At 41.0% G+C, this 25235-nt stretch overlaps 1 protein-coding gene across 5 annotated transcripts in view; it reads left to right on the plus strand.

Annotated features, from left to right (window-relative positions):
- Window positions 1-7533: 7533 nt before the first annotated feature.
- LOC102941814 (SLAIN motif-containing protein-like) overlaps window positions 7534-25235 on the plus strand; it is a 66364-nt gene continuing 48662 nt past the window's right edge. For 4 of the 5 annotated variants that reach the window (XM_037908123.2, XM_043522907.1, XM_027830952.3 and 1 more), the window contains exons 1-3: window positions 7583-7822; window positions 9716-9756; window positions 10860-11585. In XM_037908123.2, coding sequence (XP_037764051.1) covers window positions 10882-11585 — 704 coding nt within the window. In that variant the 5' untranslated portion in view covers window positions 7583-7822; window positions 9716-9756; window positions 10860-10881. Of the gene's footprint in view, window positions 7823-9715; window positions 9757-10859; window positions 11586-25235 lie in introns of all 5 variants that reach the window. The other variant, XM_027830951.3, reaches the window with a different exon arrangement.

Consider the following 25235-nt stretch of genomic DNA (forward strand, 5'->3'; position numbering starts at 1 on the left):
TTGGGTCAGGTCAGTCTGTGAGTTAATTAACTCTTTCCGGCCCTATGTCATCTTTCAATGAGATATTATATTACACTCATAACATCACATGGGGTGACTCTGATTGCCTTACACAACATGCCCAGTGAGTATTCAACTCTACTGTCCCTCATTACAAGGAATATCTCTCTTCTGAGATCTAAATGGACTTCCATATAAATGCCTGTTACCCCACTTCTAAAATTACTGTAAATTATGTACAGAACAAATGCTGAAGCACAAAACTGAGGTTGTAACAAGTGTTGTACATAACTAAAAATATAGCCAGAGTAATTTTTAGCTCCCACATTCAGACTTTGTTGAGAGTTATGCAGATGAGATTGTTGGTCACCAAACCCTGAATACTTAGCCACCTTGCCTTAAAATATAGCTCCAAGTATTCATCACTCATGTTGGACACCTCAGAATTGAGGCACTCAGTCACTGCTCACTTTTGAAAATCTTAGTGTGAAGTACCTTGGGAATCACTGGAAGAACAGCTGGGACAAGATAAATGTGTTTGGGGCACTATTTTTGTTGCAAGACTGGCTCTCCCACAGTCCAAGGGGATTATTTAAAATCCCACAGCACATGACACTCTATTATAGAAAAAAGAAAAGGAGTACTTGTGGCACCTTAGAGACTAACCAATTTATTTGAGCATGGTTAGTCTCTAAGGTGCCACAAGTACTCCTTTTCTTTTTGCGAATACAGACTAACACGGCTGTTACTCTGAACTCTATTATAGGTGCACCTTCTGCAGAAGATACACGCAGCTAACTGTTAACTAATTCCATAGTTTCCTGTTTGGTGTTTGATATGATCTTGCAAAGCATTGTGGAATAGGCTTCAGTTCATTGTAGTTTTTTTGCTTCATTGTTGTTGGTTGCTGTGTTTCTCTATAGCACTTGTTTAACCTCTATGTACAGTTCTAATAAACACTGAGGTGTTACCTGTAATTTACTTACCTGTGTCACAATGTAAACACATTCTTATTGCCAACTGGAGTCAGTTGGTTTAATAGACTGTGTAATATTTTTCCTGATGGCCTAAGACTATTAGCATAGAATTATAGAGTATCAGGGTTGGAAGGGACCTCACGAGGTCATCTAGTCCAACCTCCTGCTCAAAGCAGGGCCAATCCCCAATTTTTGCCCCAGATCCCTAAATGGCCCCCCTCAAAGACTGAGCTCACAACCCTGGGTTTAGTAGGCCAATGCTCAAACTACTGAGCTATCTCTCCCCTCCCCCCCTTTATTATTATTGGCATCAATAAAGCCATCACATACTTTCTGAAGGATCAGACTTTGGGAAAAAGGTGGTGAGAATTAGAGGCAAAGTATTCAAAGGAGAAGGTAGGATTTAAATGTCATAAAGCCTTGCATACAGCTCAAGGCTGGATGAGCTACTGCCCTCCAAACCAGCCACCGCTGGGCATGACAGAGGAATCTAAATTAGAAGCTCCTGCTCCAGTCATTCCAAGAGTGTGAGGGATTCTCCATTTGAAAAATTCTCCAGCATTTAGAAATGAGCACAAGTGAGCCTGTCTCGTGTGATGTTCTTGATGGGGCTCCCTCAGACACTACTTATTTGCTCTCTGGAGAGTTCCCTGGGACCAGGGGTAGTCAACTATTTTTCACCAAGGTCCAAATTTCTTGGTCAAGGTATAGTCAAGGTCCAGACTCCAGAGAAAGTAGTAATAAAAAAGAATAACAATAATGATGATAATAAGTAAATAAAAAGATTTTGGGCTCTGTACAAAAGTGTTTGGTGGTCTGGATTTGGCCCACGGACTACCCCTGCCTGGGACAATTATAGAATCATAGATATGTAGGGCAGGAAGGGACTTTGAATAGCCATCCAGTCTAGCCCCCTATACTGAGGCAGGACCAAGCATGCTTCTGTGGTCCTGGGAGCTTTCCATGAGTATGTGGATGCTTATGTGTAGAGCTGCTCAGAATTTTCCAAATTTTTTCCCCAAAGATATTTTAAATCAAAAATTCAAATTACCTTAGACCTTAGTCTATCCCATGCTTAGCAGCACATTGGCTACCCACATTTGCCATCCTTGCCTGTCAACTACCTTTCTCTCCAAATCTTCCCCAATTTTTTGATAATAATAAAATGTCATCAATTTTAACCAAAAAATGTTCAGTTTTCCAGCCAGTATAAAAAGTAAAAAAAGAAGCATTTTTTTTAAACTGGTTTTTCAGTTAACTCTACTCATGTGTTCCCAGGAGTATTCCCTCAGATGTGACTTCTGCATTTTCGGGGACACCCTAGTTAGCAGGATGGTGCTCTTCATCAGTGTGTGCACTTCCTGAGAGTGGTGTCTGAATACATGTTCCATGTGCTGTACTGACATACTGAGAAAAGGAGTACTTGTGGCACCTTAGAGACTAACCAGTTTATTTGAGCATGAGCTTTCGTGAGCTATAGCTCACTTCATCGGATGCATAGCATATCGTGGAAACTGCAGAAGACATTATATACACACAGAGACCATGAAACAAAACTTCCTCCCACCTCACTCCCCCGCTGGCAACAGCTTATCTAAAGTGATCCTTAAGTAGAGCCATTTCCAGCACAAATCCAGGTTTTCTCACCCTTCCCCCCCCCCACGCACATACAAACTCACTCTCCTGCTGGCAACAGCCCATCCCCCTTTGAAACCCCTCTTTATAATGCGCATGATAATCAAGGTGGGTCACCTCCAGCACTAATCCAGGTTTTCTCACCCCCCCCCCTTTTTCCAAAAACCACACACACAAACTCATTCTCCTGCTGGCAACAGCTCATCTTACAATGTGCACAGCAATAATATAATATATTATATTATTGCTGTGCACATTGTAAGATGAGCTGTTGCCAGCAGGAGAATGAGTTTGTGTGTGTGGTTTTTGGAAAAGGGGGGGGGTGGGGGGGGTGAGAAAACCTGGATTAGTGCTGGAGGTGACCACCTTGATTATCATGCGCATTATAAAGAGGGGTTTCAAAGGGGGATGGGCTGTTGCCAGCAGGAGAGTGAGTTTGTATGTGCGTGTGGGGGGGGGGGAAGGGTGAGAAAACCTGGATTTGTGCTGGAAATGGCTCTACTTGAGGATCACTTTAGATAAGCTGTTGCCAGCGGGGGAGTGAGGTGGGAGGAAGTTTTGTTTCATGGTCTCTGTGTGTATATAATGTCTTCTGCAGTTTCCACGATATGCTATGCATCCGATGAAGTGAGCTGTAGCTCACGAAAGCTCATGCTCAAATAAACTGGTTAGTCTCTAAGGTGCCACAAGTACTCCTTTTCTTTTTACGAATACAGACTAACACGGCTGTTACTCTGAAACCTGACATACTGAGAGTTGCTCTAAATTCTCACCAAATAGCCTGTTGCCAAAAAACACAGAGACACTATGTTCCAAAAGTGGAGTTGCACCTGAATGACCTGGGAGTCCATTTAGCAAAGTACATACAGTACCTGTTTCAGGGACAAATTACAAAGAAGCATTTCACATAGGGAGTGGGTGGGGAACACAGCTGACAGGTTGGGAGACTTTCTGGTTAGAGCAGGAGAAACTGGAGTTAGTAGACCTGGATTCTATTCCTGATTGAGTTGGGGGTCATGTCTTCAGATCTGCATGCAGAAGAGACCCTTTGCATGTGTATTTCTCCTCTCCAATGCAGGAGCTAAGTCAAATAACTTTCTCTAGACTCCAAAGAGCCCCTATTGCTTGTCTAGGGATCTGTGCAGGAAAGGGGTGCAGACTGGGACGACTTGGGTAGGGGATAGATATAAATCCTCCTCCTGCCTCCACAGAGTTTTAGGAAAGATAATCATAGGGGAGTAAAGCCAAGTCCCTGATGGAACAATTTGAGGGATATCTCATGGAGATTTATTCCCCCTGAGCCCTCAACCATCGGCTTTTTCTTTCCTGTGTGAAAAGGAGATTATGACAATGTCCATTTCTGCACAGCTCTGGGAGCTCCTTAGGTGAAAGGTGCTGTATCAGGGCAATGCATTAGCTCAGATATCATGCCAGGTTTCCCACTCATACTTATTTATATTTATTTGTATTGCTGCTTCAATGCATTCAGTGCAATGTTATCAAGAAGCAAAATAGACAAAGGGGTTTGTGTGTAAGATAATATCTTTTATTGGACCAACTACTGATGGTCAGAGAGGCATGCTTTTGAGCTTACACAGAGGTCTTCTTCAGGTCTGGGAAGCTAACTCAAAGTTATAAACACACCTGCTGCTATCATCGTCACGGCAAATCCCAGGGCTTTGCAAAATCCCAACACAGCCACATTTTTATAACCATATGCACATTAGAAGACACCAATTTTATTCTATATACAGTTTTTATTCCAAATACCCTTGTTCTTTTATGGATTTTCCCCAAAAGTCTACCAAAGACAACAGACCAAAACAGCATTTACAATCTCTTGTTTTAATCAGTGTGTCAGAATGTGTTCAGTTCTGTCTACAGAATATTGCATGGGTGTAGTGTCAGAGTCCCATCCCAGGGTGGTGCTGCTTGCATAATTTTTTTCAATGTTTTTTGATGTAGGAAGAAAATGGGATAGGATGTCAGAGTTGTTACAAAAAGGTGAGTTCCTGGTGCCCACAGCTACTTGATTAGTGAATTGTGTGAGTATGACGGAGTAGGGAGTGGGGAGGATTGACCTGGGGATGTTGCGTGGGAGTTTTGCTGGTACTGTCTGCATTGGTGATGGGATATCAGGGTGTGACTTCACTTTAGGGATGATATCTTCGCATGTAACCTGAGCCCAGGACGGGGTTGCGGCCAGGTGACACCTCCTGCCCGGGAAACTGGACAAAGGGTAGAGGAGGAGCTGGGGTGTGTGGCTGGAGGAGACTGCTGGAGTGGATTTCAGTTTGGAGCTGGCTGGGGAAATGGAGGGAGACCTGGGGCCGGGGTCCAAGCTCCCTGCCCCCCAGTATGCACCTGACTGAGGGGGTCCGGTTTTCTGTTCCTGCAAGCTCTGTTTTGGACTGTGTTCCTGTCATCTAATAAACCTTCTGTTTTACTGGCTGCTGAGAGTCACGGTGAATTGCAGGAAGTGGGGGGTGCAGGGCCTTGTCTCCCCCACACTTCCTGACAGTGAGCATATTGAATCCTAAGAGTAGAAATAACCCCCAAAGCGTCTTTAGTCTCCAGCAGCTGAATTTCCTTAAAGTGGCACATTATCCTTGTCTACACACACAAATTGTACCACTTTAATTATACCAGTATAGTTAAAGTGGTATTACCTCCCACTGTGGAAACAATTATATTTGTATAAAGGTGCCTTATAGTGATATAGCTATTCCCAAAGAGAAGGGAAATAAGCTATATTTGTATAACGAACATATATACCAGTATAACTGTGTTCACACTAGAAGTTACACTGATTAAACTATTTCAGTAGAAAAATCACCCACAAAGGAAAATAGATATACTGTTACAAAAACTGTGCAGACAAAGAGTAAGCATAATATATTGGACATCTTATGTTTTTATAGATTTAGCTGATGTGTAAAAATTTTGGTTACATATAAAAGGTTTTATTCACACTAGGCCCTTTAATACTACTCTGACAGTGTAAAAGGCCTTGAAGCAGATGGAAATGCCCCCCTCAAGATCATCTCACTCTGAGGGCCTTACTGACTAGTATAGAGCTGGATAAGGGCTCTACATCACCGTTGCTAACTCTTGCGATTTTGTTGTGAGTCTTCTGGTATTTTTCTTAAGGCCTCAGCTCCTGGAGTCAAGTAATTGTGTAAGAATCTGTTTCATTTTTAAAAAGTAAGTTTCTAAGCGTCAGGGTTGCATTTGAAAAAGTGACCTGAGTGCACCCTAAGGGTTCAGAAGGAAGACAAATAAAAAGAATCCCAACTTTATTATTTTAAAAAATCTCTTGATTTTAAAGACAATCTCATGATTTTTCAACATCTGGCTCATAGTTATTGAACCTGTTAGGCTGGTGATATTACTACACTGGCCCTCCTCCCTGCCCCGGTGTAGGGGTATGACTGGAATGCACTGCACTCTGGCTTTTCTTTGGGTCCAAGGATCCATAGGGCCCTGAGGCTGCTCCAATTTACACAAAAGGTACTCACTGGCTCATCTGTTGTCCATGCCTCCCACCTACAGTATCCTCAAATTTCCCACATAAAATTGCAATAAATCTATTGACACCTTAGGACTCGGGTTGCCAGGTGCCCAGTTTTTGACCGGAATGCCAGAAAAGTGACCCTCACAGGCCCGGTCAGCACCACTGACCAAGCTGCTAAAAGTCCAGTCGGCGGTGCAGAGGGGCTAAGGCAGGCTCCCTGCTTGCCCTGGCTCCATGTAGCTCCTGGAAGTGGCCAGCATGTCCGGCTCCTAGGTGCAAGGGCGGCCATGGGGGCTCCATGTGCTGCCCCTGCCCTAAGCGCTGGCTCTGCAGTTCCCATTGGCCAAGAACCATTGGCTGAGGGGCAGGGCCTGTGGGTGCCTCCACCTAGGGGCCGCACGGACATGCTGGCCAATTCTGGGACCCACCTAAGGAAAGCGCTGCCCGGAGCCCACACCCCAAACTCCTGCCCCTGCCCCCTCCCACACACTAACTCCCTCCCAGCCCTCACCCCCTCACACATTCCAAACCCCTCAGCCCCACTCACCAGCCTAGAGCCCCCTCCCGAACCCCAACCCCCTGTCCCAGCCCTAAGCCCCCTCCCGCACCTGAACTCCCTCCCAGAGTCTGCACCCCCTACCGCACCCCAACCCCCTGCCCCAGCCCGGAGCTCCCTCCTGCACCCAAACCCCTCATCTCCAGCCCCATCCCAGAGCCCACACCCCCACACTCCAAACCTCGCAGCCCACCCCCCAGCCTGGATCCCCCTCCTGCATCCCACACCCTTCATCCCCGGCCCCACCCTAGATTCCACACCCCCAGCAGGAGCCCTCCCCCCCCCCCCGCAGCCTAACCACTGGCTCCAGTCCAGAGCCCCCTCCCACACTCTGAACCCCTCATTCCTAGCCCCACCCCAGAGCCTGCACCCCCAGCCAGAGCCCTCACCCCCTCCTGGACCCCCCTGTCCCAAACTGAAGCTCCCTCCCACACTCTGAACCCCTCACCATGGACACGCCTCCTGCATCCCACACCCCTCATCCCTGGCCCCACCCTAGAGCCCGTACCCCCAACTGGAGCTCTCATCCCCTTCCGCACCCCAACCTCTTGCCCCAGCCCTGTGAAAGTGAGCGAGGTTGGGGGAGATCAAACGAGGAAGGGGACATGGAGTGAGCAGGGGAAGGGCTTTAGAGAAGGGCCGGGGTAGTAGTGGGGCAGGAGGCGGAGCAATGGTGTTTGGATTTCTGCAGTCATCAGAAAGTTGGTAACACCAGGGCACATACACATAGGAACATGCATGCCCACTACACAAGAGCAGGTGTAAAAACAAGCACAGTTCACGCAGCAATTTGCATAATATCTGAATGCTGATTTCCATAATTTGCATACAACTTCGCAGGGCGCCGGCTAGCCCGGGGCGCCATCCTTGTACCGTAGCATCAAGCAACCATTTCGCTTTCATGCAGCCCTTGATACACAGGGGAAACTCAGTGCAAAGCCCGCCCCTGCCGCAGCAGCCTGATCGCGCTCCGCTCTACTACCGCTGCGCCAACGTGGTTAGCGGCTGCGTGGGGGCGCACGACGAGGAGGGGGTGGGGCGGGGTTCGAATGCGCGCGCCGTAGCCTACCCCCTCCAACTGTAGCGGGGAAAGGCGGCAGCGGTGCGAGGCTAGGAGTCTCGGGCCCGGCAGCGCAGCAGGTAGGATGTGTGGGGCGGCCGCTCTCCCCCGTCCCCTCACACAGGCAGCGCGGCGGCCCCCGCCCTCCAGGGGCTCCGGCCCCCGCTTCAGCAGCTACCATCCCCACGGGCTCCGCCCCTCCTTCCCCCCGTGCAGCGCCCTCTGTGGGCCCCCAGTTTTCGGGGGCTCCAGCAGCCCCCCGCAGAGCTCCCCACTTCCTAAGCTCCATTCCACCCCTTGCGGGGCCCTTGGGGTTTCCCTGCCCCGTTGAAGCGGTCTGTGCTTTTCACGCTGTCCCCTCTTGAAGCTGCTTCTTCTCCCCCCCCCCCCCCCCGCTTTAGGCCTCCCCGACCTATTTCTTCCCTTGGACACGGGCTGGTGTCATTGTGTGGCCCTCGAAGCGAGCCAGTGTTCCTTCCCGGCGCTGTCCATCCCTCCCTGCCCGTCAGGGTGTGTGTGTGAGCGCGCGCGCAATCGGGCGTGGTGGTCGCTGTAAAATGCAAGCACACCGGGCTGCTTTTTTAGGTTAAAACTTTGCCCAAAGGAAGGGGGTTTTGCGTTTGTCTGCAAAAGGAAGGGCTCTTTATGAAATGACCTTGTTGATGCTGGGGGTGGGGAAACCTAGGCAGTTCATTTCTGCTGTATCCCTTGTTACTTATCACAGGGGGAATCCATCTCCCTGCTGTTGCTGTTAAAATCCAGATGTTGCTTTTCAGAATATCTAAATAATTATTTTATGGCTAATGATTTTTAGTAATGAACTTTAGGGTTTTAAAAACAGTGTTTTTATCACTACTACTGCTTATTTGGTAGTTGCCTGTGATCTCTAGATTTGGTTGGTTTGTGGAAGGGCTAATGTTTGTTTAAACTGTTTTCCTCTTTTTCCAATGAAACAAAATCTAGCTCTATTTCCTTTAGTCTTTGATGGAGTTGATTATGCAGGTGACAAAGCTCTTTATTTTTCCCCTTTGGTTCATTGTGCTCTGCTGTGAGAGTGGAAGCTTTAAATTCCCTTCTGATGCTAATTCCTTCAGTGCCTTGTCGAAGTATCCCTATTAGGTGCCTCTTAAATAAGTTGTTTTTTACTCAGTGATCAAATGGATTGACAGAAGAGGTGAATGTTTATGTAAAGAAACTTTTGATCCAAGGTTGTCACTAGGTATTGGATTGCTTTGTAGCTCAAACAAGTTTGAGTTCCCCTAGCCAAAACAACCTCAGTACCATTTTTCATCATGCATGACTTTTAAATAGTAATATTTAAAGTGAATTCATTTCACTTGTAGCATCTTTATGTTCAAAGCTTTAGAAACAATACCTCAGTCTAAACTTTAAATGTTCATCTTGTATACAGATAATCAAGGGGGGAAAGGCAACATCAACTTAAAAACAAGCAACACCGTCCCCCACACTCTTTTTCCTGTAGAAATTAAGTACTGTTGTTACACATAACATAAGGTACCCGAGACGTTAGAAGGAAAACAATTTTCTGTTTTTTTCCAGTTTGTTTACCTTAGGCATTTGACTGCACTTGGCGTAGTCTTTTTCACTGTTTCCTTTGTATAGTTAGGCAGTTTCCCTTGTTTTTTGTGGGTCTTTCACGGAGCTTCAGAGGAATGGTGAGAGAGAACTTGACTGTAAAACCACACAAACTGTCATAGATTCTCAGTACAGATGTAGCACCTGAAACGGTGTCAGTGTGTGTTTTAGTTGACTAGAATTCAAGTTGGCTGTGTCCTTGTAACTTCTTTTGTTCCATTTTTTTCCACAATAAAATGGATGTGGCCAGAATTGTGTCGTGTGTGTGTGTGTGTGTGTTTGCTGTATCATGGGACACTAACTTGAAATTACAAGGGAGGCTTTTAATGAAGGGTCAGTTTTGGAACTAATTCGGCTGTTCTTTTTATGTTTCAAAGTTTACGCAGGGAAAAATCAGAAGATTTTCTGGATGACCTCAGTAAGTAAATATGCAGTTCAAATATCTTTTTGTATAATTTTCTTTGTATAGTTATAATTATGATGACTGGTTAAGAAGTATAAAATGGTGGCAATGAAAGTGCAGGATGCATATTCACTTTTTCAAGTCTGCATGTGTGTGCAATTTAGGGCTGACTGATAGTTCCATACACACCCTTTTCTTAGTCAACACAACCACCATAATTGCTTGAAGACAAACAATAGCACTTAACTCAAGAACAGCACATATATTTATCTTCCTAAAACATATTGGAGTCTGTAATATGAGGTCTGATATTTTATTCCTTGCTGATATTTTATTCCTTGATCAGAGAGCTTGCCTCTAAAATTTTTCCACTGCAACAAGAAAAGCATGCTATTAAAAACATTACTTATGATTACTTTCATGTGTTCCACAGTAACTGTGGTGCTGTTATTACTGATTTAATATAGTTAGTGTATCACCTTTTACCAGAGTCAATAGAAATATTTTCTGAAGAGTTTTTCTAGTGTTAACTCTTGCACAAAGTGTTTTACCATTTTCTTAATGTTTTCCATTGTCTGAAATCAGTAACTTGCTCTACTTCCTGACTTCCTTCAGTCACTGGTTTTTTTACAATGTATTTGTAAGTAAACAAATGGAAACTAAACTATTGTAAATGACTGCATGCAAGGAAATTGGTTTAATCTAATTTCTAACAATAGTTGCGCAAACTAAGTACTTTGAAAGGATATATTTAATATATACTCTGTAATATGTCTGGGGCCAATCTGCTTGCAACACACAAGTTCACTTTAATATATCTAACAAAGAGGCATATGTTGCTTCTGAATCTCTTAATGATATCCAGTTATTTCAGTGAATTTATAAACTTATGTTGTGGTTGGAAAATGTTTGAAGCCAATGTTGGATTAATGTACTTAAACTGATTTTGGTGGATCTAGTCTATAACATATAGCCTTCAAATGTAAAAATTATCCTATCCCAAGGTCATTAGTTTGAGCTTATAAAATGTCAGGTTTTTTATTTAAAACCATGCTTTATTTTAAAATGATATTGTACATCTTTATGCACTTAAACATCTATATTTTGATGTCTTACAGTGAGGCTTTGTGTGTCTCGAAAATGGTAGTTCCTGGGAGTGTTCCTGTCATACAGCAGGACCATGCCCTTGAACCTGACTTGGGGCGGGGCTCAACAGAGAATTCTGCAATGGGACCTGAGACAGAACCAGGTACTGATCAGGTGCACCCAGAGTTGGAGGAGGTGCGAAAGCTTCAGGAACTAGTGAGAAGACTCGAGATCCAGAATCAGCAGCTGAGAACTAGGAGCCACAGAAATGTGGTAGGGACAAATACACAAACAAACATGGGTGTGAATAATCATAACTCGGGGCTCAATGGAATGGAAATTAACAATAGCATCAACATTATAACAGAGAAGCAAGAATTACAGATAATGGCAGATGTACATGACAAACTCTGTACAATAAGAACAGAGGTGAAAGAGTGTGACTGCTTAAAGAAAGATGTGGATACACAAATGCATTATAGCTGCCCTAGTGTTACTGAGAGAGTGTCTCCCAACTCAAAATATATGAATGATGCAGAAATGCAGAATGATGTTAATGTTAGCTCTTCTTCAAGTCTGGATAGGAGTAGCAGCATAGAACTTGTGGGAGACTTAATCACTATAGGTATTCATCCATCCATGAATGAACAGAATCCAAATGAAGAGAGTGGAGATTTAGGAAGCTTCTTGAATGACACTGCTTTGGATGAAGTGGAAGTGCTAGAACTTGGGAACTGCAGTGATGAAGAGGACAGCTGGTATGTATGTCAAAGCTCTGGGTATTACAAAGGTTCTGTAATGTAGACGACCGTTGGAATTCCCATGTTAAACATTATCCATCTGATTCTCTTTTAACATGGAACAGTGTACGCTATTTTGATTTCTGGAGCAGGTATCAAGTTGTTAATGTTAGCTATTTGTTTACAAGAGTCCTGTGCCAGAATGAAATGAGCATAAACAGACTATTTCTATCCTTGACCATTTAGACTAACTATAATTGTAGAATTGGTCTGAAATCAACAAGATGAAATTCAATAAAGACAAGTGTAAAGTACTTCATTTAGGAAGGAAATAATCAAAGCACAACTACAAAATGGGGAATAACCGGCTAGGCAGTAATAATTCTGACAAGGATCTGGAGGTTATAATGGATCACAAATTAAATACGAGTCAACAACATGATGTCGTTGCAAAAAAAAAAAAAAAAGAAAAAAAGCTAATATCACGTGGGGTGTACTAACAGGAGTGTTGTTTGTAAGATGGGAGGTAATTGTCCCGTTCTACTTTTTGTTTCTTTGTATGTGCTTGCAATTTCACTTTTGCTTGCTAAACAAGATAACATTCAGAACTAATTCCAACTCCTCAATAGTAGCCTTGATTTAGAAGTAAGGCACATTGTGAGTATCTTAAGACTTCATTCATTGCTTTCACAGAATGTTAGATATGTTTAATATCGCTTTCTTACTGTTGTGTATCTGCAAATAGACCAGACATCAACACTGTAGTGAAGATACCTGTTCCAGAGTATGTGCTCAGGGCAAAACAAACCTTAGAAATTAATGAGTTCTAAACTGAGTTTATACTTGTAAAGATAATTTAAGAAATATATAAACATTTTTGTTCGCATATTACTAGTATGGAAATAAATACCTTAGTGACATCAGTTACAGTTTGAATCTGAGATTTGATTATATATACAGGGAAACAATTACCTTTCAAATGACATGGCATGACTGTCTCTTCTTGCTAGTTTGAGGAGAGGAAAAGACTCCATCTAGTTAAAAATACTTCTAATCTAATTTCTTCTTGCATTTCTCAGGTTCTTGTATGCTAGTGCAATGCTGCAATGTCTTGGTTGCAAATGTTGCAGCAGAATGTCCTGTTTATTTTTTTTTAAAACTTTTTCCATTGGTTATCTCTCTGCTGAAAATATTGTTGGTATTCTTAGCTTCTGTGAAACTTTTATTTTATGAAACCTTAATATTTGGTCAGATTTGATTGTCACTTTAAAATCCAACTGTTCACACCTTCAGAATGCCTAAAAATTTGTGATCAGATTTCTTAAAAATGAGAAACATTTATTGGAATGTGAAACTATTAAAGTTGTTTTTTTTTGTGACACTTGTGGCAAGTGCTCAGTAAGGTACATGTTTAGCAAATGGCACTTGACAGGCAAAACAAATCAATGCAAGAAACATTAACTTTGGTTGACTTCTTCACCAGGACAATACGGATAAGGCTTCACGTGCAAATATATATAACAAAAATGAAAAGGTGCTACAGTGAATTGTGTACATACACTCCAATATTAATGTTTATAAATGAGCCTTGTGAAGTCCAGTTACGTTGTTAGTTGTAATGAAGGAATTTATAACTTTCAATCAGATATCAGTGTACGATCAAAATCTAACCTACACAAACAAGGAACAGTTAAAGAAGACAAATGTAAGAGTAACATTCACAATTCCATATGAAAATTTTCTACCCAATCTAATTACAAGCAACATCTAAAATTACTATAACTGGAAGCAAATATGTTTATTTTTTCTCAGTGCAGTAGATGATAATTTGTGTTAACTATCAAGGTTGTTGGGCCCTTGATACCTACCCTCACCAAAACCTGTGAATATCCCGTTGAACCTTTTTTAAAAAACACATCTCTGACACCTCTGTGGGCTTTCAAAGGGTTCTTGTGTACTGAATGTCTCACTTGTAGGGCGTTACATATTTGGTTTTTATTTTATTTACTTTTCCCCAGGAATTTATCGTTGCTTATTACTACAAGAACAAAAACAGTAAAATAGGTGCAAAAAAACTATTAATTTTTCTGGGTTAATATCAGGGTTTATTTTGGTGGACGGAAGGACAGGAAAAAATGTATTCCTTAGATTAAAGCTTTGGTGAATGGAATTCACTGTGGTTTGCTGCAGAACTAAAACATAACTCAAACACAATGCCACCTCTGAGTTTAAGAAAACAATATATCTTTAATCCTCACATAAAACTTTTTTCATTTGAATAAACAGTTTACTGTTTAGATTTAGAACTATTAGCCTATAAATATTTACATTTAATAATTGGGCCACACCATTTGCAGCTCATACACTCAATTTCACCCTTTTTTCCTGCTTTTATTTTTTTAAAACTTTCCAATACTTCCTTGTGTTCTGAAACATATTCTGATAAAGATTTTCATTTTCTTCCCATTTTAGCATGTCAAATCTTTAAACCATTATCTAACAGCTTAAAATGGGTGTGAGATTCATTAGTATGTTCAGATGTGCACGTACTTTAGAGCTTGCATGCATGCCTGTTTGTTTACTGTGTGCATCTTCTAGACTAACACATAGCCTGACTTCAACAGGCAGCTTTACATATACAGGCAGGCTAATGTATTATCCTAAAACATATCTCATGCAATGTATTGTATTTTCCTAATAAAACAAGTTATTTTTTATATATATTTGAATGATACAAAAGTAGGGTGAAAATCGGGGGGGGGGGGGAGGAGGAATAATACTTTTTGTAAAACCCAGGATTTTTTCAGTAAAAATCATTTTAAACTAGGGCTGTTGATTAATCGCAGTTAACTCACTCGATTAACTCAAAAAAAAATTTATCGTGATTAATCGCAGTTTTAATCACACTGTTAAACAATAGAATACTGATTGAAATTTATTAAAAATTTTCGATTTTTTTTAACATTTTCATGTATATTGTGTTGTAATTGAAATCAAAGTGTATATTTTTTATTACAAATATTTGCACTGTAAAAATGATAAAGTATTTTTCAGTTCACCTCATACAAGTACTGTAGTGCAATTTCTTTGTTGTGAAAGTGCAATACACAAATGTAGATTTTTGTTTTGGTTTTGAGTGCAGTTACGGAACAACAGGGTGAACTTCAGAGCCTACAAGTCCACTCAGTCCTACTTCTTGTTCAGCTAATTGCTAAAACAAACAAGTTTGTTTACATTTACAGGAGATAATGCTGCCCTCTTCTTGTTTATGGTGTCACCAGAAAGTGAGAACAGGCATTTGCGTGGCACTTTTGTAGCCAGCATTGCAAAGTATTTACGTGCCAGATATGCTAAACATTTGTATGCCTCTTCATGCTTTGGCATCATTCTAGAGGACATGCTTCCATGCTGATGACTCTTGTTAAAAAAAATAATGCATTAATTAAATTTGTGACTGAACTCCTTGGGGGAGAATTGTATGTCCCCTGCTCTGTTATCCACATTCTGCCATATATTTTATGTTATAGCAGTCTTGGATGATGACCCAGCACATCTTGTTCATCTTAAGAACACTTTCACTGCATATTTGACAGAATGCAAAGAAGATACCAATATGAGATTTCTAAAGATAGCTACAGCACTCAACCCAAGGTTTAAGAATCTGAAGTGCCTTCCAAAATCTGAGAGGGACGAGGTGTGGAGCAGGCTTTCAGACGTCTTAAAAGAGCAAAACTATGATACAGAAACTATCGAACCCAAACCACCAAAAAAGAGAATCAACCTTCTGCTGTTGGCATCTGACTCAGATGATGAAAGTGAACATGCGTCGGTCTGCACTGCTTTGGATCGTTATCAAGCAGAATCTGCTATCAGCATGGACGCATGTCTTCTGGAATGGTGGTGGAAGCATGAAGGGACATATGAATCTTTAGTGCATCTGGCACGTAAATATCTTGCAACACCGGCTAGAACAGTGCCATGCGAATGTTTGTTCTTGCTTTCAGGTGACGTAAAAGAAGCGGGCAGCATTATCTCCTGCAAATGTAAACAAACTTGTTCATCTTAGCAATTGGCTGAATAAGAAGTAGGACTGAATGGACTTGTAGGCTCTAAAGTTTAACATTGTTTTATTTTTGAGTGCAGTTATTTTTTTTGTACATAATTCTACATTTGTAAGTTCAACTTTCATGATAAAGAGATTGCACTACAGTACTTGTATTAGGTGAATTGAAAAATAGTATTTTGTTTTTCTACAGTGCTTCTAATCAAAAGTAAATATAAAGTGAGCACTGTACACGTTGTATTCCGTGTTGTAATTGAAATCAATATATTTGAAAATGTAGAAAACACCCAAAAATATTTAAATAAATGGTATTCTATTGTTTAACAGTGCGATTAATCATGATTAATTTTTTTTGATTGTTTGACAGCCGTAGTTTAAACTGAAAACAAAGGGGTTTACTCACTTGTAAAAATGCCGCCAACGTGGGGGAAGTGCAATGGGTATGTCGATGACCATGTTCTATTTAGTACATGCTTGGCCTTCATCACTCTAGAACCTACCTCACAAACGTTAATGATTGTTTTCCTCCCATGCTCCTGTGAGGTAGAGAAGTATTATTACATGTAGGCGAACTGAGACAGAGAATTAAATGACTTTTTTCCCAAGGTTGCATATTTGAAATAAAACTGGGACTCTGAACCCAAGTTTCCAGAATCCTAGTCCAGCATTTTCAGCACAAGACTACCTGGTTCATCTGAATGTGTGTTTATGGACCTAAACAACAGGCAGGTCTAACTTTTTGTTCCTGTAAACAGTGACATGGTGTCTTTAAAAGCAAATAAAGTGTGCTTCTTTCAAGTAGAATAGAAGAAGTGCCACGAAAAATACTGCTTCTAAAACCCCTTAGCAGATCTGACTTTGCTTGTAAAACCGGGTGGATTTTAAAAAAAAAGAGTATTTTTACTTTTTGTTCTTTGAACTGTGTGGTGGTGGTTTTTTTGTTTTGTTTACACATGAGCCTGTTTAAAATGAAATCTGAATTTAACACAAAGCATGTCAAGGCCTAAACTACTTATAATATCATTTTAAAAACAAACAAACATGCTGAAACCATGAACCTCTATCAGAAACTGTGAATTAAAGGCTGCTTTTCTATATAAAGAAATCTAAGACTGATATGTCTATGAAACTTCTTACAATGCCAGTGAATTCTTTGTTTGAAATTTAAATGTTTCCCTACAATTGTTTTGGGATGCAAGTCTTGCAGCATTGTACTAGTGCCGTGGTTCTGTATGGACTTTTTAAACCTATTTATGTGGTTTTGAAAATTCTACTAGGTGCCTGAATCTTTAGGCCCCTAAATTCCTTTGTAAATCTGGACCTTAAAGTCAGTAATGTAGAGATTAACAGACAAATTTTAAGCATTTCCTATACAGGCTAATGATTATACCCCAGTTAATTTTTGCCCTGTGTTTTGGGTCTGATTTTGAACTCTTCCTTACTTCTTATGCCAGTGTAACTCCATTGATTTTTGTGGCATTATTCCAAACTTACACTATTTTTGTTTTATAGTTTATTCAAATAAACGGATCAGAATAGGTTCCTTGTTTAATCACTTAGAATGGTGCAAAGTGAGTATAAAATGCTAGCAGTTAGAATGCTAGCATTTTTCATCCACACAGCATAATGGTTGTAAGGTGCAGGGAAATAATGAATTAGGCCCTTTGTTTGCTGTTGTCTAGTAGATCTGAGGCACAGGAGGTTGGATATCTTGTGGTGTTCTCTCCCCCGAAGAAGCGTGTGTACATGAATTTCCTTGTATTGTAGTAGGGAAAGAAGCACATTCTAATGTGCCTGGATTGCCAATGTGAAACTTTGGGATTCCAGTTAGTCATTTTCATGCTACTAAAGAACAGAAGGCTTATGCTAAATATTCCTTTTCATATACTAATGTCAGTTATTAATATCTTATGCTGTCTTTTTAACAAGATCAGTAGGTAGTCTTAAAAGCTAAATTTGAATAGCAATATAACTTTGTGTGGTTGCTCATATGCACACAGTCCATTTAATCATGATGTCATTGAAGTACTGCAAAGACTGAGTTTTGCAAATAAAACTTAAGGAAGCAAATGTCACAGCTTCAGGTAAATGTATTTGAGAGGGGAAAAATAAAGATTGACTCTCTTTTTCAGTATTAACCACAGTTCTGTAGTGCCATAGATAAGTCGGCATGTAAGAGCTTGCCTTCATATTCTGTCTGACAACACCAGCTGATTCAACCTATGATTCAGAGCGAGTTCATAGGGTTAGAAACATTTGTCACCAAATATAAAATGAATTTGACAGTTTTTAATGAAAACTGGCATTGCTACACTTTCTGCTAGTGGTGACCATCTATGTGAAAAGGAATGTTTCCCACACCAAATTTATGGGAGCCTGGCATCAGACTAAACCAGCTTCCATTTTGTCTTAAGCCACTGTTCAAACCAAATGGGAGGATTACTATACTTGTGAACAAAGGTAGTTAATCCAGAAAGCGACTTAAAGCTAGTTATCTACAGCTGATCTCATCTGGCATTTCATCTGCGTAAATAGGGTGGTATTTCAGTTTAAGTGTGCCAGTGTTAGTTGGGTACATCTTTTGCCTCCTAAAAAGATGGAAGTAAAGTAAGAAAAAGGAAAAGTCTGAGTAAGAGGGACAAGGAGAAGATGCAAAAAGAAAAGGAGTACTTGTGGCACCTTAGAGACTAACCAATTTATTTGAGCATGAGCTTTCATGAGCTACAGCTCACTTCATCCGATGAAGTGAGCTGTAGCTCACGAAAGCTCATGCTCAAATAAATTGGTTAGTCTCTAAGGTGCCACAAGTACTCCTTTTCTTTTTGCAAATACAGACTAACACGGCTGTTACTCTGAAAGGAGAAGATGACATTTTCACACTAAAAATTAGAGATCACCAGTGTTTAGAGGAAACTAATCAGACTTGTCTCGTTGTATTTCACTAGCCTGTGTTCTGTATGTCGACTTAAAAATGTGGGATATGGGAAGAGCTAAATTTTAGTTAAATTTTAATAAAACTGGCCAAGACTTTCAAAACAAACATAGTTTTTGTGCCTTGATTTTTTTTTCTAATTTACCCAATTAGAAATGCCTGAAGGGGGCGTGATTTTCAGAAAGTGCTGAGAAACCCAGCTCTGAAAATTGGCACCCTTTACGGCATCTCAAGTAGGGCATCCAGAATCTGAGGCACAAAATTACTAGGTACTTTCGAAAACGTTGGCCAGTGTGGGTGGGTGTGAGGATTTTGTTTGTATGAAAATAACAAAAAATGGTTAATGTTAAAATGCTGAACACAGCATCCCCTTACTGCTTGGATATTATAGCATGTTTTAGCATTAGAGGAATTCAGCACAAGACTTTGACAGTACCTGCAAGCTGGAAATAGACTCAAAGTGTTAAAGCAAGGTGGCAACTGGCTGTAATTTTCAAGGGGGTCTCCCATGTGGTTGGTGTCACGAATGCCATCAACAGGAGGCTTAGATTTTGTCAACTGAATTTTTAAAAATAGCTTCTTTAGGAAATGTAGCAATGCAGTGCTGAGATTTTTTTTTTTGGCGGGGGGTGTGTGTGTAATAACCCCACAAGTAATGATTTCAGAAATAGTACTGACAAGGTTTTATCATTTATATAGTTTCAGTCATTCAGGTTTTTGTCTGCCAAACAATTCTGTTAGAATAACAAGCAATTTTGGGGGATGACTTTTCTTGGAGTTCCACTATTTGGATGACTGAAAGCATGAGACTAATCACAATGTGCCAATAACAGTATGCCCAAACGTATTGTTGTATATTAAAACGCACTTTCCTGTGTGGGTGATAAGCATGTTTCTTTCTATGCAAACTTCCACAGATTATCATAACAATCAAATGTATAGATTAAAAAGAAAGCTAATGAAATAACTTTGAATTTAAGATACTGTATAAGTAACTGGATTTAAGTAGGTATCAGTATGTCTCAAGCAGTACATTTAATTACACTGACCTAGAAATCTACGATTTTTATCTACTTCAACTCTTGTTTTATATTAGCTATAGGCTTTTCTTTTCCTGTTCTGTGTTTAAAAATATACAAGTTAAAATCTTGTTATGCAGTAGCATTGGTGGTGAGTCTCATGAGTATAACAACTCTTGGGTTTTTATAATTTTAGGAATACTGATTAGCACAATCCTTTTGATCTCTTGTTCAGTTTGTCTAATGCTGAGGTGAGTCACACTTTAACAATAGGGAATTCTAAAATAGATTTTTATAGAACATACACAAAACTGCATTAAAAACATTAGGGTTGCAGGACAAGCACCCACAAGTTGGGAAATGCCAGCATTAAAGTTGCTTGTGCAATCGTTAATTTGGACCTCTAGTGCATATGCATTATGATACAGTCCTTAATTACATGATCATACTGTTTTTTTTTTCCCACAGGATTCCTGCCTCATTCAGTGCACAGGATAGACCTGTTCTGGGAATGAATCAGGGTTGCATAGAAAAGAAAGGTATTGTCAGTAGGACTCCTGTCTCATTTCTTGCAGAAATTGGACGGTGTCTAGTGAGTAAGGCAGGGGATTGCAGGAAGTGAAAGGATGGTCTCATCTTTGGTTAACTTCTGCCCTGGAGAACTGGATTCTATCCCTGCCTCAGTTACACAGCTAGTCACTGAAACCAAACTTGTCAGAGATGGTCTCTAATTATGTGGCTCTCATTTTCTGAGTGCCCATCTTGAGACCCTGGGGTCTGATTTGACTAATCAGTACTGAGCACTCAACTGTAGCTGATATCAGTGGGAACTGTCTGTGAATATATAAAGTGCAATATAATGCTAAGTACTCTGAAAAATCATGTCCTGTCTCAAATTGGGAACCCAGAATTAATGGATTTCTGAGCCTCTGGTCCTAATCTATAAAATGAGCCTAATATCCCCTCATCTCACAGGGTTTTTTTGAAGATAAATTTATGTTTGAGAAGTACTCAAATACATAGCACCATAGAAATGTCCGTGGGGAAATTACTAATTCTGCCTTCAGGGCAGGGTTTGAACAGTGTACAGTAATTAAGACCTGAACAATGAGGATTAAAAAAAAAAATATTGATTAGGTGCTTATTAAGTGAACACTGTCCATCCTGTCCACTGAGTGAGGCAGGGGTCTTGTGGAAAAAATAATGCATGATCATGTAATTAAAGATGAATCCTAATTTATGTGCACAAGGGGGCCAAATCAAGGTAGCATGAGCCACTTTAATCTGACATTCTTAACTTTTGAGTGTTTGACTCTGCAACCTCAATGTTCTTTTAGCATTACATTTACATCTGCATGGTTCATCAGGAGGATTGGAACCTTTAGATCTTCTACACAGATCTCTGGTCTTTGAGCTAATGGAGTAATTGATAGCAATAGTAGGTGATCATCCTCTCTGGAGACCAGCACTGAAGGAGAGGAGACATATTTTGCTAGTGGGTTTCACAGATAGTTGTTGACAGCAGAGGAGTGGTGGTGCTCAAGCTCCATTCCAAGCTCCAGAAGGGATTGTGCTTCTAGTGGGGGACAGACCTGCCCTGTCCTCTCCAAACTTTCCTTATCCTAATCCTGTCTCTTCCCCACCCCTGGCTCCTTGTCCCTGTCTCATTCTTCTTGCCATCCTAATCTCTAACCCTGAGGCTTCTAATCCTAGTCTGTCTATTCTTGCCCTCCCAGTTTCACTTCCCTCATGGCTCCTCATTCAATCTGCCTTCTCCTCCAACCCACGGACTCCCAGTCTCCTTGCCCAGGCTTCTCATCCAATCTTGGGTTAGAGGAGAGGGAAATCCACGCCTTGTCCAGTCTCTTTACTGAACCAGCCTCATTTTGCCGTCCATATCCCTGATCCTTGTCATTTCTTTCCTCCCCTCTGTGACGTTCCCCCTCTGGTGTTATGTGGACCGGTGATCTGCTAGATCACTCCAATCCTTGGCTCTGGGAGCCAGCCTTACCCTGCACTGCTGTGAGAACCCCCACTCCTGGGCTGTTCACGCACAGCCTCTGGCATGTAAGCTGCTTGGATTGTGTAACCGAAAGACACTAGCCAATATCTCCTGTCCCAGACGCAACTCTAGGAACCTGTGTCTTGCAGTGTCCAGTTGTGCCTGATGGATGCTGCAAACTTATGAGCTTGTCAATTTAACAAAGAAATTTATATGTACCAGGCTTGTTATTCCAAGGGGAATCCCTGACACGCTTCAAACCAAATGCACTGTTTCAGGTAGAATGAATGAATAGATGTATTACCTATAAAGATAAATTTTAAGTGATTATAAGTCAGAGAATAACAAATCAGATTTGGTCAAATGAAGTAAAAGCAAAATGCATTTCTAAGCTGATCTTAACACTTTCAATACCCTTACAAACTTAGATGCTTCTCACCACAGGGTGGCTGGTTGTCCTTCAGCCAGTCTCTTCTCTTTGATCAACGGTTCAGTCGCTTAGTGTTGTATCTGTAGATGTAGGTGGAAGAGCGAGGAAGAGCATGGCAAATGTCTCTGCCTTTTATCATGTTCTTTCTTCCCTCTTGGCTTTGCCCCCCCGCACCAAAGTCAGGTGAGCTTTACCTCATCGTAGTCCCTGACTGACCAAGGGAAGCGGGGTGACTCACTCGAGAGTCCAACAGCTCCTTTTGTTGCTGACTAGGCCAGCGTCCTTTGTTCCCCTGAGGCTGGGCTGGGTTTGTCCCATACATGTCCTGATGAGGTGTGAACTGCCCCTTTTTGCTCTTGGAGAGTTTTTGCCTGGGCTTATTTTAAGCCATGAAGACACATTTTCAGCCTCATAACTATATACATGACATTATAACCTATAACATTACTGTAAGAACAATTACTATAACATCACTATAACAGAAATGTTCAGTGCATCATGAGCCTTCCGAAGACACCTGACATGACAAACTTTGCTTTGGATACCACACAATCATTTTACAAAGATGAACATGGGGGTGCTGGGTGTTCCCCCAAGGTACAGAGCGTCACACCCTCCTTATCTCATTCTTCCTCCATTCCCCCCTCACCCCACCAAGGCCCTACTTTTAGTCTCCGTCTCTTCCCCGAGCCTTACCCAAACAGTGGTAGCCTGCCCTGTTCCAACTCCCAGTATCAGTTTCCCTCTCACCCACCCTCGTCCCCAATTCCAAATCTCATCAGATGATTTGTCCCAGTCTATTCCTTTCTCTTCCCCTTTGGACTGGCTTTTCATTTGTGCATTTGAATCAGATTTCATCTTTCTCCATGCTGCCTGGATGCCAGCAGGGAGGTTATTTAGAGGACAGAAGATACTGGGTTCCTGAACTCAGTTCAAGTGCCTGCTCCTGGTCTAGAGTAGCTACTACAGGGAAAGTCCTGAGCCCCTGTAGCCCAGGGCTGGTGCATACACAGTCACTCTCTGGGGATGGTCCGTATGCAGTGCAGTCACATGTGGGAGCGGTGAGGGGATGGAGCATGCAGTGAAGATGGAATCTTTGGAAATATTAGCTGCTGAAAATCAGTCTCTACTGAGTATATGCGAATTGCAGTTTCCTCCCTCTCCACCACCTTCCAAAAAAGGATTATAATGTGCATGGCTTTTCATGAGGGTAGCCAAAGATACATCTTTAACACAAAAGCTAACACCTGCCAAATTTCAAGTCCCTTTTCCAAAGCAGAGAGGCAATAGGGCATTTCAAAGAACAGCTCTCAAAAATTGTTAACATGGGGGGGAAAATCAATTTTTCACTAGTCTTGTTCTTGGAAATGGCTGAACCATTTTGGCTAACATTTTTCGGAAAAATTCAGCTTGAGACTGAAATCAGATGGAAAATTTCAACTCAAAGGCTGAAGTTGGGCAAAGTTATAAGCAAGTAAAAATAGGGTCTTATAATAGGAAGTGTGGAGCAGCCGTAACAGGCAGTGCCACCAGCCTTGCCTATAATAAATAACCAAAACAGGCCAAATTATAAAGTAAAAGTTCCCTTATTTAAGTTTGTACATTATTACATGTACAGAAATAGATATTCTTCAGTTTGGTCTTTTGCATGTTTAATGATTAGCGGGAGTTCAGAGATCAGATTTTTGGTAAGTAACTTCTGCTTTGGACTTACCTTTCTTAAAACCTCTTGAACCAGAAGAGTTTTGTCTTTAGAAAACTTATTTTCTCAGACATTTTTGAATAATGAGACATACGACCTGTTCAGTAGAGTTTAAATATTTTTTTTTAACAACCTCTAAGGCCTAGGATGTGAGGTGCTTAAGCACATGTGTAAATATTTGCAAGGTCAGGGCAAATATGAGCATTGATTGAAACAAGGGGACAGAGTTAAAATTGTTTTTGGAATCTTAAATGCTAAAAAGTCATGACGTTTGTAGTTTTTTTTTTTTTTAAATGAAAATATCAGAAATGGAATATTAAAGTTACATTCTCGACGTCAGCTCCTTTCTGAAGATATTTTTTCTCTTAACTTAATAAGAGTCCAATCTTACGGACGTGTCCATGTAGTAACCCATTGAAGTCCTAAGGTAGCTGTCCCTTCCATCTTCTAAACCAGTTACATTGTCAAAAATAACATCGCATTGATCCGAGACCCCTTTTTATACCCTGCTCATAGATGAGTTATGTGAAATGTAACAGCCTTCACTTTGAATAGTTTTGAAGTCTGTAGCTTGACTTTTTTTTTTTTTTTTTTTCATTTTCTTGGGTCTCTTTATCTCTTGTAAACAGCTCCTCAGTATGGTATATCTGTTTGCACCACAAGTAATTAGTCTGTGAGAAAGCTGACTTCCTGCCATGCATGTTATCAAAATTGCAAGTAACTTTCTAAATAAATTTAGACAGTATCAGTCATTGGCTTTTACTTGTTGAAGGATTGCTGGATTGCTCCCTTAGGTTGCCCTTCAAAAAATGTCAGTTTCTGTACTTACTATTTATAAAAGCAATTTACAAACAAAGGAATTAACTAGATGTGTAGAACATATATCATTTTCTGTATCTCTTCCCACAACCTCTCAATCCAACCCTTTTTGGGTCATTTCTTGCTGTTTTATATCTAGTTTTAGAAAGAATGGATTGATTTAAATCACTGATTTTGTAAATCAACAAGCAGGAAAACTTGATTTAAAACTAAACTTGAGATCCAGGGGCAGATTTTCTGCTGTGTTCACTTCTGCTGAGGGGTTGGATGTGAGAGTTGGTGAGTGAGCTGGCTAGAGGTGGGATGTGGACTGGGAGATAGAAAGAGGTGGATGGGAAGTAGTGAAAAAGAAGGAAACAAAACATTGGAGACTCCGTGGGAGTCTGTTACTTTATAACAGACAAAGTAGAGTGAAGCCAGGGAGGGGAAATATGTTTTAATAAAAAAAAAAAAAAGCTATGAGAGACCGAATGAATTACTTTATAATTGGAGGGATTCGTCCCGTCACTGCAGCCCATACAAGTTTCTGTGGTACCCTGAATGCATGGCACAGAATCTCACTCGATGTATGTACAGTAATAAACACAACTGTCTTACATTGCATGATACTTGGTGGTACAGTGTTTTAGGGATTAGCTGGAAGACTATTCCGTATGGGTCAAACGTTACCATAGTCAGGACTTGAAATCTTTCCTTTGGCT

Source organism: Chelonia mydas, chromosome 9, assembly GCF_015237465.2.
Source record: "Chelonia mydas isolate rCheMyd1 chromosome 9, rCheMyd1.pri.v2, whole genome shotgun sequence".
Taxonomy (NCBI): Eukaryota; Metazoa; Chordata; order Testudines; family Cheloniidae; genus Chelonia; species Chelonia mydas.